The sequence below is a fragment of the Myotis daubentonii genome, chromosome 16 (genome assembly GCF_963259705.1).
Source record: "Myotis daubentonii chromosome 16, mMyoDau2.1, whole genome shotgun sequence".
Lineage (NCBI taxonomy): Eukaryota > Metazoa > Chordata > Mammalia > Chiroptera > Vespertilionidae > Myotis > Myotis daubentonii.
In genome coordinates, this window is record NC_081855.1 from 44731708 (window position 1) to 44745908 (window position 14201).

Below are 14201 nucleotides of genomic sequence, written 5' to 3' on the forward strand. Positions count from 1 at the left end.
ATCCCGGTTGTGTATAGTTTAAAATGTATTACATGATTTCTTTTGAACCTCAGGTCAGCTTTTTGAGAGATTAGGATGGCTATTTTTACAGAAGAGCCGCAGGCTCAGGAGGTTCAGTGAACCTGTTCAGGTTCCAGAAACGGCAAACTACTGGGCATTGTGAGAGGGAGCCAGGAAGAGGTCCTGGAGGAGTTATGCCCGCGTTGTATGTAGGGCCTTCGTTATCTGTAGGGGATGGAGAGCGAGCCCTGAGGCCGTAGGGAGCAGTAACTACTGTTGGAGCTGGGTGTAGGGGAGAGGCCGAGTGAGGGAACTATTAGCAAGTTCTTGGTGCTGGCTTTGGCTGCACATATTCTAAAATGGGAATAACACATAAGCGAGGCTCCTGTCCAAGGATGACAAGCAAATTCATGAAGCAGTCCATGATTTTAAGGAAAAATAACATTTTTCCTTTTTATTGTATCTATATGAGATAATGAATGCTAACTAGACCTATTTTCATAATCATTTCACAATTATGTAAGCCAAACCATTATGCTGAAACTTTAAACTTACGTATGTCAGTTATATCTCAGTAGAATGGGGGGGGGGGTCTTGTGACAGATGAAGGTGGCCTGAACATGCTCAGTTGGGGTGGAGAGAAAGGAGCATTTTTTGATAAACATTTCGATTTTAAATGATCTTCTAGACAAAGTGCTCATTAACCTAAAGATGAAATGGGGATGACTTGAGTGAGCAGGTAGATAATGGTGCCATCAGCTGACAGGAGATGAGAAGGGCGGAGGAGGCATTCTAGGTGAGAGGATGAGTTTTGTTTGGAGATAGGAAGTTTGGTGGGTTGAGGCCAACCAGGATCCCCTTGTTTGAAGTGAGGTAGTCTCTAATGTGTCCCAGAATGAACAAGGTCTTTGGGTTTAGAAGGTCACTGGAGGTTTAAGTCCCAATTCTGGCAGTTGAGTGATCCTGTACACACACTATTACTGCATTTAAGTGTTGTTTTGAAAATCCCCATAACTGTATCTTTTTCCCTAGCTCTGTGCTGTCAGGTGCTGTCATCACCAGCACATGTGGCTCTGGAGCTCCTGAAATGTGGCTAGTCTGAATTGAGATGTACTGTAAGTGTAAAGTACACACCGATTTCAAAGATGTGTTACCCAAGAAAGACTGCAGAATATCTCATTAATAACATATTTATGTTGACTATATGTTGAAGTGATTATTTTGGATATATTGGGTTAAATAAAAATCTATTAGAGTTCATTTCAATTTTATTTTTACCTTTTTTTCGAATGCAGTGACAATTGAGTAAAGACTGGAAGAATGAAGGAGAGAGCCACGTGGAGCTCTGGGGTAGAGGGAGCAGCAAGCAAAAGCCAGATGTGTCTCATGTTGGGAGCTAGCAAGGAGGTGGGTGTGGCTGGAGCAGCGGGAGTCAAGGTTGAGAAGAGGTGGAGATGAGGTCAGCAGGGTATCCCAGGATAGATTCTGTAGGGTCTTATAGATGTTGGCTTTTATCGCAGGTGAAATGGGAAGCTAGTGGATTTATTGAAGAGAGAAGTAGCATGATATGACTTAGATTTTTTAAAAAGATGTTTTTATTGATTTTAGAGAGGGAGAAATATCAATGTGAGAGAGAAACATCCATCAGCCGCCTCCCGACTGGGGATGAACCCGAAACCTGGGCATGTGCCCCGACTGAGAATCTAACAGCAACCCTTTGGTGCACAGGATGATGGTCAGTCCACTGAGCATACTGGCCAGGACTGACTTAGAGTTTAACAGAATTGCTATCACTCTGGCTGTGTAGAGAAATTGGGAATGCGTTAGTGGCTACTGTACAGATGTAGGGGAGAAATAAGGGACACTGGGTGCTAACAAAGCAGTAAGAAACAAGGTGAAGCTCATGGACCCCTAGGGGATCTGTGGATAGGCTTTGGGGTATCGAACCTCCTGAAATTTTATCTATACATCTATGTGTAAGTGCATTTTTGAAGGGAGTTTTATTAGATGAAGATTCATGATCCAGATCAAGAACAACCTTGATGGCAAATAAGCAGGATGCCTCCTGTCAATTCCTAGTTACTCAAAATCCCGAAGGGGTTAAGTCCTTTCCTCAGACCTAGATCCCAAATCCTCCAGGGCACTGATCCTGTTTGTGAGCCTCTCAGAGCTTCGGCCACCCCTTCAGGAATGTAGCATGACGTGACTGCCAGTTTAGATTCATCAGAATTGTTAAGAAAAAAAAAATCACTGGAAAATGGGTAGATTCTGCTCATTTTTTATGCTACTCTGGGAAGCTCGGCAGCATAGGCAGGAATAGGGAAAAGGCTTCAGATCTTTGGAGAGACCATGCAGGACACTCATGAGGCTAGTTTGCTCTCAGCAAATCCCCTTTTTAATAAGCTCTGGTCTATGAATCATGTAAATCTCAACACCAAGAACTGATTTTATGGTTTGGTTTGCTTAACAGTCACACAATTAAAATACGTTGTAAAAAACGGTGGGGGTGTTTGCCAGGATACATATTTAAAAGGGAACAACTGTAGAAAGATGTATAATTCAAATCAGCCCATGGCTTTTAAAAAATATATTATGTTTTTATTAATTTTTAGAGAGGAAGGGAAAGGGAGAGATAGAAACATCAGTGATGAGAGAGAATCATTGATTGGCTGCCTCCTGCATGCCCCCAACTGGGTATCGAGCCGATGACCTACTGGTGCATAGGTGGACACTCAACCACTGAGCTACACTGGTCGGGCAGCCCATGGCATTTTTTTTTTAATATATTTTTATTGATTTCAGAGAGGAAGAGAGAGGGATAGAGAGATAGAAACATTAATGATGAGAGAGAATCATTGATCGGCTGCCTCCTGCATGCCCCCTACTAGGGATCAGGCCTGCAACCCAGGCATGTGCCCTTGGCCAGAATCGAACCTGGGACCTCCCCCCCACCCCCCATCCACAGGCCGACGCTCTATCCACTGAGCCAAACCGGCTAGGGTGCCCATGGCTTTTTTTTTAAAAAAATATATTTTTATTGATTTTTTTACAGAGAGGAAGGGAGAGAGATAGAGAGTTAGAAACATCGATGAGAGAGAAACATCGATCAGCTGCCTCCTGCACATCTCCCACTGGGGATGTGCCCGCAACCCTGGTACATGCCCTTGACTGGAATCGAACCTGGGATCCTTCAGTCCGCAGGCCGACGCTCCGCAGGCCGACACTCTATCCATTGAGCCAAACCGGTTTTGGCTCATGGCTTTTTTAATAAAGGCTATTGAGGCTAGTTCTTAACCAGAGCGGTTTCTTGGTCTCTCCTGTGAATATCTTTGTGCTGCGGCTGCCAGGCTGAGGTAGGACAGAGCAGAGAGGAGTCAAGTCCAGTATGCCTTTGGGAATAGCTGCTATGGCACAGGGACGGGCTTCTAGTGCAGGGTTGAGGTCACAGAAATGGAGTGAGGGAGGCAAAGTTGCTACCATCTCCCCTGAATTTCTAGGTTGGGTTTTCTGGTGTGAAGTCCTGGTGGTTACATTTTTTAGGAAGCAGGTTAATCAATTTCAAAGGGCAAATGTCTTTTACACAGAGATGTGCCTATTTGGAAAGCAAACTAGAGTTCTGTCTCTTCCACTGGACTCGGGCTGGTTGCTAGGTATCATTGGTGACAGTTGGTTTTCTAGCTCTGATGTGGCAGAGGTTGGAGATCAGGTTGCACACTCCTTCCTGTTTCCTCACACCATTTCCTTTACCAGGAGAACCCCTACCCTTTTTCTCTCCTTCTCGGAGCTCCCACCCAAGCCCTCCTACTGAAGCCTTCCAGCTGTTCAGCCCAGTGTGCCTCCTTCTCCTGTCTTCAGTATCAGCCTTGGTCTCGGTGATTGTAAAGGAAGAAACTCATTTCCATCTCCATTACATACAACACTCTCTGAATACTACTTAACTTCTGACACCAGACATGAGTTTCCTACACCAAGCAATTCTGTGACACAAGCTGAGTGTCCTACAGTTTAATTCAATTCTGACACTGTCTACCTGGAGTTAATGTCAGACTTCATAGGTTAAGGGCTCACACAAGGGTACCCATTCCCACCACTTCAGATGATAATCAAATCCAGGATGTTGCTTGTGCTCCTGACTGACCAGCTATAGGCCAGAGCTCCCCCCATCCCCTTCTCGGGTTTAATTTGCTAGAGAAGCTCACAGAACCCAGGAAAATAGTATACTTTTTTTAAAAAAATATATTTTTATTGATTTTTTACAGAGAGGAAGGAAGGGGGATAGAGAGTTAGAAACATCGATGAGAGAGAAACACCGACCAGCCGCCTCCTGCACACCTCCCACTGGGGATGTGCCTGCAACCAAGGTACATGCCCTTGACCGGAATCGAACCCGGGACCTCTCAGTCCGCAGGCTGACGCTCTATCCACTGAGCCAAACCGGTTTTGGCAAGGAAAACAGTATATTTACTAGATCACTGGTTTGTTAAAAAAAAGGCTATAATGCCTAGTGGGTGTGGCTCAGTGGTTGAGCGTTGATCTATGAACCAGGAGGTCAAGGTTCAATTCCAGGTCAGGGCCCATGCCAGAGGTTGTGGGCTCCACCTCCAGTAGGGGGCGAGCAAGAGGCAGCCAATCAGTGACTCTTTCTCAACATTGATGTTTCTGTCTCTCTCTTCTCTCTGAAATCAATAAAAAATACATATTTTTTTAAAAGGCTATAACTCAGGAATAGCCAGATGTCAGAGATGCAAATGGCAAGGTATGAAGAAAGGGGCACAGAGCAACTCTGCATGTTCACCAACCCAGAAGCTCTTACACCCCATGCTTTTGGGGTTTTATGGAGGCTCCAGCATGCAGGCATGATTGTTTAAATCATTGGCCATTGGTGATTGGACTCAATCTCTAGCGCCCTCCCCTCCCCAGAGGGAGGTGGTGCTGGTGGGCTGAAAGTTCTAACCCTCTAATAATACAGTTGTTTTCACTGGCAACCAGCACCCACCCCATAGGGGCTTTCCAAATGTCACCTCATTAACATAAACTCCAGTGTGGCTGAAAGGGGCTTGTTTTGAATAACAAATGACACCTTTATCACTCTCACCACTCTAATTGTTTAGGAAATTCCAAGGGTTTTAGGAGCTCTGTGACAGAAACCAGAGGAAAGCCAAAATACAGATATTTTTTATTCTAGATCACAGTATCACAGCGATACACAGGTGGGAGGGCTGTTAGGGAGTACCCAGAGAGCGTAATGCCCGGAGGGGATCAAATTAAGATTCAGACAATAAACTGACTAGGTAGACACCACATAGCTAGGGAGAGGGAAGTCAGACGTGATCAGCCCTACTTAATAATAATTAAATAATTGGGTGCCCAATTTCTTATACTGTTGACACACACCGAATTGTAGTTTTCTTGAAGGTAGGGTCAGATCTTCATTCATGTATTCAATTAGTATTATTAGAGAGTCTGTACTAAAAGCACTTACATGCGCCCTGGCTGGTTTGGCTCAGTGGATAGAGTGTTGGCTTGAAGACTGAAGGGTCCCGGGGTTCGATTCGTCAAGGGCACATGCCCAGGTTGCCGGTTCAGTCCCCAGTGGGGGTGTGCAGGAAGTAACCAATCAATGATTCTCTCTCATCATTGATGTTTCTATCTCTCTCCTTTCCTCTCTGAAATCAATAAAAATATATTTTAAAAAATATTAATAAAAAATAAAAGCACTTACATGCATTTAACTTATTTAATCCTCTCAGTAATCCCAGAAGGTAGAAACTATTACTCTCCCTGTTTTGTACTTGAGGAAATGAAGGGTGAAGTAACTTACCCAAAGGCATGTAAAAAGTGGTGGAGCACAGGGCACGGTGTAACTGTTGTTTCCCAGTTGGAATGTTTGGGAAATGAAGTCATTATTCTTGCTCCCATCAGAGACTACTAGGAGTAAAATTTATTGCTGGTGAAACAGGGGAAGATGGCAGAGAGTTCCAACTCAGCTAAAGTCTCTGAACAGCACCCTTAAACTTGGCATCAACTTAATTTTAATTCTTACTATTTTGGGGGATCCTCTCCCATTTTCCACATTTTATTATTAAATAGTAGAGACACTATTGGACTGGGAATCAAGATACATCTTTGTCCTACTTTAGCAATGAATTTGCTGAGTGACCTTTGACAAGATGTCTAAAATGGAGGCTGTTAGTTCTGATCAAATAATTGAATCAATACCCCTTCCCCTGGGAGCTGACCTTTAAACTACATCACAACCAGCATTCCCTTTCGCTTAGACCACATTCCACTTGACCTAAGACCATTATCTCTCTCTCCCCTCACTCCCACCTGCTTCCCAGGATCTGGACCAGCCCAGAGAATTCTCTGTCCAGAAAAAGCCTGCCCCGAGTCCTTTAAAAATCTGACTCCTCATCCCTGGGTGCTGGAACCATTTTTGGGCTCAGCTCATCTGGTCTTCAGATGACCTAATCAATTTATAATTCTTTACCACTTTTGGCCTTGTGCGCTCCTCCTTCAGCAACCTAACAGAGGTGATGATTATATTACCTACTCTGGAGGTGTTGAGATTTGAAAATATAAGTAATGTTAAATAATGATGAGGGTAATAGCAGGAACTTTGGAATTGTTGCCTTGAGCAAGTTCCTTCACTTCTGAGCATGTTTCCTCATCTATAAAATGAAGAGATTACATACAAGGTGGTTGTGAGGATCAGAGAGGGTGTATGTCAAGCCCTAGCATACTGCCAGACATATGTAGGAATCCAGTAAGTGGTAACTATTATTAATAACCTGACAACCTTGGTTGATATTCTCTTATAATCACTCTTGGCAGAGCAACAAACCATACACACACACACACCCCAAAAACAATAGCCACCATCATCAACCACCCAGTGTGGTCCTGTGAACTCCCCTAAAGGTGACCGCTGGCTCCCCAGTGCGCTTGTAGCCTGCCAAATGCTGTTAGTAAAGTGGATGTGCCGCCAGATGGAACCCCTTCCTCCTACAGACTGGCAGTGCTTTCATTGAAGGGTGGCTGAGTGCTCTGCCAAGTGACAGGCAAAGTGAGCCAAACAAAATGGTGATGGCAGAGAAGGGGACTGAGGACTGAGAGCAGCTGGGAGGCAATGTGTACTTGCTGACTCTGGTCTCACTCTGCCACTGACTCACTTTATTCCTCCTCTTCTCCACTAAGAGGCCTCTAGGCAGTCAGAACTGCCCACTAGCTCCCGCTGACATGTGGACATCCCCCTTTGCTTGTTTGGTGCCATGAGGAATTCTTATTAGCTGCTAGATGCAGAGGCGGCCCATTATAGGTGAGGGCCTGTTGTGTATGCTCTATGCTGCTTCCCTCAGAATAGGTCAGGGCTTCACGTGCCAGGAAAAGATTTCTAAGTCCTTTAAGCTGTTCAATGGACTTTTGTTCTGGTTCTGACTTCCAAGAATCAGGTTGGGCTTTTTACCACTTTTCCAAGCAACTCTCTGCTATGTGGGTATTATTCATTCCACAGATGTTTATTGAGCTCTATTATGTGCCTGGCGTTATTTTAAGTTGTGAACAAGACATGTGAGCTCCCTGCCCTGTGGCGTTTACATTCTGGTGGAGAGAAACATAATTTATGTATGCATGAATAAGCTAATTTAAGATAGCGTAAGTTTAATGAATTCATAGGATAATGTGAGTAATGGGAGGTGGGAAGATGGCGTTTATGTCATCTGAGAAAGGGCCATTAGGGCTGAGAAGTGAATGATGAGAAGACTGCCATGCTATTTGAAATCAGGTTCCAAGCAGAGGGAACCACAGGCACAGGTCCTGAAATGGCATGTTTGAGTAGAAAGTTAGCTAGTGAGAATAAAGGGGAGGAGTGTAGCAGATGAAGTTAGAAGATAGGTACAAAGTGGGAATCCATGGATCACATTCAGCCCACCTCATGTTTGAGATTTCACTAAAAACAAAAACAATCTTGACTTGCATTTGTTCTTGAAAGTTAAGAAAACAAACAAAACACACACCAAAACACCAACTTGATCATCCAGGCCACTATTCCTGAATGGCAATTAGTTTCAACATAGAGCAGTTATGCTTGCTTTTCCCCTCCTATCCCCCTTTAATTGGAGTGTGGTCATTAGTTCATTAGTAGTAGACATTTGAATTAGTGATTGCTGAGCGCCAAGTAGGCTTAAGGGCCAGGGTTCCCGTCCCCCTCTCCCCACCCCCCAAGTGTGATGGAAGAATATATGGTTTTAAGTGACAGATTGACTTACCTAAATTTTAAAAAGATCACTCTACTTTGTTGGTAACAGACTGTGGCTAGGGAGGGGAATATAGACAACAATTGATGAAAGATGTTGGTGGCTAGGACCAGTGGAGACAGAAAGGAGTGGACAGATTCTGGACATACTTGTAGATTTGGGGACTAAGAAAAGGGAATGAAGGATGACTCCCAGGAATAAGGTCAAGGCTGGGGCTATAAATTGTGAGTCGTCCATATATAGGTGATATTTAAACCCATGGGTATGGATGAGATCATTGAGGGAGGAAAGGTAGATCGAAAATAGGATGTAGCTTTGGGATTTTTCTTTCTCCCTATTCAAATTTAAAGTTTCTAAATTCCTGGTATCATATAGGCTTCTAGATCTTAGTATTAAAAGAAATCTAAGGTCATCTTTCTAGCCACCATTCCTACCCATATATTTACTCAAATCCCCCCATACAACATCCAGCCAAGTATCTAGCCCAGGGGTCCTCAAACTTTTTAAACAGGGGGCCAGTTCACTGTCCCTCAGACCGTTGGAGGGCTGGACTATAGTTTAAAAAAAGACTATGAACAAATTCCTATGCACACTGCACATATCTTATTTTGAAGTAAAAAAACAAAACGGGAACAAATACAGTATTTGTATTTGCATGTGGCCCGCGGGCCGTAGTTTGAGGACCCCTGATCTAGCCCATTGGTGCATCATAAACAGGAAACATACTACATCCATTAAGGCTTTCCAATGTTTTTTTTTTTTTTCTCTCTCTGATATCTAACTTTTAGGTGAGTCTCTCTCTTTCTCGCTTTCTCCTCTCCAAAAAGGAATACTATTGAGAGTGAAAGGGGACACTATTCATAATTACACTAAGAAAGCTGTCACTTTCCTGGACAAACCTTGTAAGCAAAAGTAACAGTACTTAGGCCATCTCTGTCTTTAGACAGGCAACTTAAAAAATCTTTAAAAGTTGAGATGCCACTTGACTCATGGCAAAATTAAGGATTTAGAGTTAAATCTCAACAAAACCATCTGCTCTAACTCCTGGCCAGCATGGCTCGGTGGTTGTCTTGACCTATGAACCAGGAGGTAGCGCTTTGATTCCAGGTTAGGGGGCATGCAGGAGGTGGCTGATCAGATTCTCTCTCATCATTGAAGTTTCTATCTCTCTATCCCCCTCTCTTCCTTCCCTTCCTCTCTGAAAGCAATCAAAATATATTTAATTGTTTAAACCTCTTTCTTGTTCTGACTTTCAAGAGTCAGGTTGGTCTTTTTACCACTCTTTCACGTCATTTGATTCTCACCACACCCTGTGAGGTATCATCATTTTACAGTGAAGCAAACTAAGGTTCAGAGAGGTGACTTTCCCAAGATCACCAGCCATTAAAAGCTAGAATGGGAACCTGAACTTGAGTCTTATTTCCTCTTGCCAATTTTCTTGTTCTTCCTGTTACTCCATACTAATCTAGGAATTGTTACTATTAAAGGTTTTAGGTCTAAATTATATTCTTTTTCATGCAATTTTAATTCCACAGCCTCTTATTTTGTTCCCTGGCATGTAAAAGGTAGTCATTACTTCCATCATTAAATGAAAGCATTTTGTAGATTGTAAGGCACTGGGAAAATGTACATTTGAAGGCTAGTTAGGAAATCAGCATTTTTCCTCTCCAAGTAGGGGAACTGTATTAAACTGTTAAGTGGGTGAGAGGATTACCTTTGTAGCATTTATAATAATTCTAAAGTATTGTTGGCTAAATTATGGGGTTCTCTAAAAAGAGAACAAGAGACTGGAAGAAATCTTGGGACTAATTCTCACAATTTGGGAACATTGGTGGTATTCAGTCTAATGCCAAAACCCATTTGACCCAGTTCAAAAAGGTGTAAAGGAGCTCTCCAATGTGTGTAGCTGTTTATAGGGCTCTCAGATCTAACAAGGATTCACTTGATTTTGGTCAAGACCCCATCACTCATGCACTGGGAGCAGATTTTGAGAGCTTTTTTGGACTTCCTAAAAATTCAATGGGGTTTATGTGTGTAGTTAGATACCTGGAAGTACTTAAACTCTTCTTTAACTGTGTTATAATCGAGAACTCAACAACCTCAAGAATACTCAATTGTTGCCCTAGCTGGTTTGGCTCAGTGGATAGAATGTCAGCCAGCAAACTAAAGGGTCCTGGGTTCGATTCCAGTCAAGGGCACATGCCCGTGATTGTGGACTCAATCCCTAGTAGGGAGCGTGCCCAAGGCAGCCGATCAATGATTCTCATCATTGATGTTTCTCTCCCTCCCGGGGGGAGGGGGGGTATATATATAGTTTATATATATATATAGTTTATATATATATATAGTTTATATATATAAGCGATTGTTTAAAAAAGAGCACTCAATTGTTAACTTAGAGAAAGTTCCAACTCTTTACAGCATGGCAGTTGAGGGCCTCTACAATGGTTTATAATCTACCTTTTCAATAACTCCCATTGTCAGGAATGAACACTACTGTAGTTAAATTGTTCTGCCAACTACCTCTGAGCATATTTAATTTTCCCACCTAAATACCAGTTTTTGTTTTTTTGTTAACCCTCACTCGAGGATATCTTTCTATTAATTTTTAGAGAGAGTGGGAGGGGGAAGAGAAAGAGAAACACTGATGTGAGAGACACACATCGATTGGTTGCTTCCTGCATGTGCTCCCAACTGGGGCCAGGGATCAAACCTGTAACCCAGGTACATGCCCTTGACTGGGAATTGAACTGAAACCCTTCTGTACATGGGCCCATACTCTAACCACTGAGGACACTGGCCAGTGCTCCACCTGTATACCTTTCTCTTTAAATTTCCACTGTCCTTTATGGTAGCCATTAGTCACATAGGGCTAGTGTGTACTTGAAATGTGGCCAGTCTAAACAGATGTGTTAGATACATCCAAATTTCATAAATGTAGAACCCCCAAATTGTAAAATATTTCACTAGTATTTAAATATTGATTACATGTTGAAACATTAGTTTTTTGGATATACTTGGATTAAATTTATTGAAAATAATTTCGCATTTCTTTTTTTCATGCAATTACTAGAAAAGTTAAAAAAATATATGTGCCTTGCATTGTATTTTTAAATGGACAGTGCTCTACATCATTAGCCTTGCCTCTTAAGCCAACATAGAACTGGACCAACCATTCATGTCCATCTTTGTACCTTCTCATCTTTTGAAATAATAAACAATGAATTATAGAAAACTCTAAGTGGTTTCTTTCATACAGTTGAGGCAGGCATGCCCATTCTATGTTATCAAACTGAAGTTGCTATCACCAATCAGCTGACAGCTCAAGAAAGCAAAGACTTTCTACCAAAAGCAGTAAGATAATGAATATTCTCAGTAAGTGTCAGATAACTTCTTTAAGGCATATACACTAAAAAACTCCGCCAAACCCTTCAATTCTATCTTTATCTCTCCTAGGGTTTTTTTCCCCCCCCATTTCTAGTCACTGAAATGTTAGCTTTTCCTGTGAAATTCTTTCACATCTATTCCTTTTCTCTCAATCCACACTTAAAGTCTACTATACTTTAAACATCTAGTTTAGAAGTAGTTTACCAGCTTCCTTTCCCCCTATCTATCCTCATTCCATTCTACACAGAACATATATTCCCTATTATATACGATATTATAGTGTATACTGCAACTTGAGTCATCTTCCATACGTTTTTAGCAGATATAATTTTTTGCTCAAAAACTTCCACTTCTCCCACATTGCCTACAGGAAGAATTCTTTCATATAGCATTCAAAGCTTTTTAAAACCTTATCTCTGTTCCTTTCCTCCATAATACCTAGTCTTTAAGGAAATTAGGCTGAGTTTATGTAAAGCATTTAGAATCCTGTCTCACTTATATTGTAAGAACTATATAAACCTTGGTTATTATTATTATTACTACTCATTTTTGACGGGGTTCAATTCCAGTCAAGGGCACATGCCTGGGTTGCAGGCTCTATCACCAGTGGGGGGTGGAGCGTGCAGGAGTCAGCCAATCAATGTTTATCATCATTGATGTTTCTCTCTCCTTTCCTCTCTGAAATAAAAAACATTAGGGAAAAAAAAAAAAAAGCTGCTTAAGTCATCTTCATGTGCACCTACATGGAAGAATCACTGGTTTACTCGAGAGAAATCAATGGATTTCTCCTTTGGGTTAAGGAGGCTGGTCATGTTTGGCATATATTTTTCACCATGTTCTCCTACAGCACGTGTTTGAAACAGAATACAGAGAATTGATTAGCTGTGAATGACTTACGAATCTATGAGTAGTGTTCTTAAAAACAACGCAAAGCTCTCCCACCCGCTTGAGTTTGACCTGGGGGGGTCCCAATACACTTGGTATTCATCAAAAAGCTTGTCTTGGTCCTCCTATTAATTTGTAAATTTCAAAAACAGAATTAAGTAAATATATATTTAACTATGTACAATATTTACAGCTGACAGATTTTCCAACCCCAAAGTATACATTTAAATCCGTATATATGTGAAAAACTTGGCATTTTAACATATAACACTGAAAAAATTTCAAAACTTTACCTCAAAAATATTTTACACCAATTTTCCACAGTGCTATTTTCACAGGCTCATACTGTACTGCAACAGCCTCGTCAGGTTATCAAACCTCCAGGAATGGAGTAATCAGTATATGGAGAGACAGCACTTTTTTATGGGTATTAGAAATACTGGGTCCTTGAAATCCTATAACAAAGCCCCCTTCACCCTCCAATCCTGAGACAACAAATCCTGCAGTTCTCCCTCATCGTCGCTGTCAACATTCTCCTCTTCCTTTTTCTGCAGCTCTCTCATCGTCAGGACCTCTTTAAGCTGATGTTTTATTTCATCCTGGCGATTCCGCAGCTTTTCCACCCGACGGTAACACTCTATCTGCTCATCGATCTCCCCAATCTGCCGGTCCAACCGCCCCTCCTCATCCTCTTCAGCAACGATGGCTTCGGAGATAGTGTTGACCTGTCTCATGGCCTTTTGAAATTCGTCCCACTCTTTGTCCATCTGATCCTTCGGGGCGTCAACCTTTCGCACCCTCGCATCTATCTCAGGGTCGTCAAAAAAGCCTTCCGGCAATGCTTCCGCAGTGTTTTCTCTCCTTTCCACGATTTTCTCCTGTATTTCTGCTTTCTCAATGGACCCCGAGTGCGGAATTACAGGGGCCTTGGGAGGATTTGCAGTCGAGAAGTCTCTCGGCAGCCCGCTGCTTGCCGCCTCCCGCGAGGAGGAAAGTGGGTGTTCCCTGCCCTGTGTGTCGGGCGGCTGCTTGCTGGCGTCCCCCGCTGGCCTTTCTCCTCCCTTCTCCTTCTCTTCCTCCTCCTCCTCTTCCTCATCTTCATAATCAGGGAGTAAACCGAGTGCCGAAGCCTTACCGGGGGTCGCTCTAGTGGACTCCTTTCCTGCTTTGTCAACGTGGGTGTGCACAGCGGACGTGGAGGGCTGCGCCGGAGGCACCTGGGGGGCCTTCGGCCTTTTGGCGTCCTGGCCGTCGGAGTCCGGCGCCTTCCTCTTGGCGGACTGAGGCACGGCGCCGGCGGCCGGCCCCTGCGTGGCCTCCTTGGCGCCTTTCAGCTCGGCCACTCTCTCCCGGTGCTGCTTCCCCAGGACGTGCGTCTGCCACAGGAGCTCGCTCTTAACCGGGGCGTTACACAGGGCACAACTCAGCTGCCCCAGACGGTTGTACTTCGCAAATGGAGACTCTATGCGTTTCCTGTTGGTGCTCTGACGCTGTTTCTCCTTCATCAACCGCCGCAGTTCATCCTGACTCACCACTCGCTTTCCGGCCGAAGGCCGAGCCGAAGCGGGGGACGCCATCTTTGCGACCTGACCCACGGCGAGCCTGCCTTCCGCCTCGGCGATGCGTGATGACGTCACTTCCGTCCCGGGCGAGGATTGGCTGGAGCTCCTGAGC

General features: G+C 43.4%; 1 protein-coding gene and 1 pseudogene across 4 annotated transcripts; one reads left to right on the plus strand and one right to left on the minus strand.

Moving 5' to 3' along the window:
* Positions 1 to 330: 330 nt before the first annotated feature.
* On the plus strand, positions 331 to 430 carry LOC132219427 (U6 spliceosomal RNA; annotated as a pseudogene).
* Positions 431 to 5160: 4730 nt separating this feature from the next.
* ZNF830 (zinc finger protein 830) lies at positions 5161 to 14104 on the minus strand. Of its 4 annotated transcripts, none has more exons than XM_059670559.1 (4): positions 12821 to 14104; positions 6554 to 6671; positions 5818 to 5925; positions 5161 to 5666 (listed from the first exon to the last, which is right to left on the minus strand). In XM_059670559.1, exon 1 carries the CDS (start codon positions 14102 to 14104, stop codon positions 12983 to 12985), a length of 1122 nt encoding a protein of 373 aa, XP_059526542.1. In that variant the 3' UTR covers positions 5161 to 5666; positions 5818 to 5925; positions 6554 to 6671; positions 12821 to 12982. The 4 variants fall into 4 exon arrangements, with proteins under 4 accessions (XP_059526542.1, XP_059526540.1, XP_059526544.1 ...); XM_059670557.1 differs by having other exon boundaries at positions 5818 to 5928; XM_059670561.1 differs by lacking the exon at positions 5818 to 5925 and having other exon boundaries at positions 5161 to 5654; positions 6550 to 6671.
* Between the last annotated feature and the right edge of the window lie 97 nt (positions 14105 to 14201).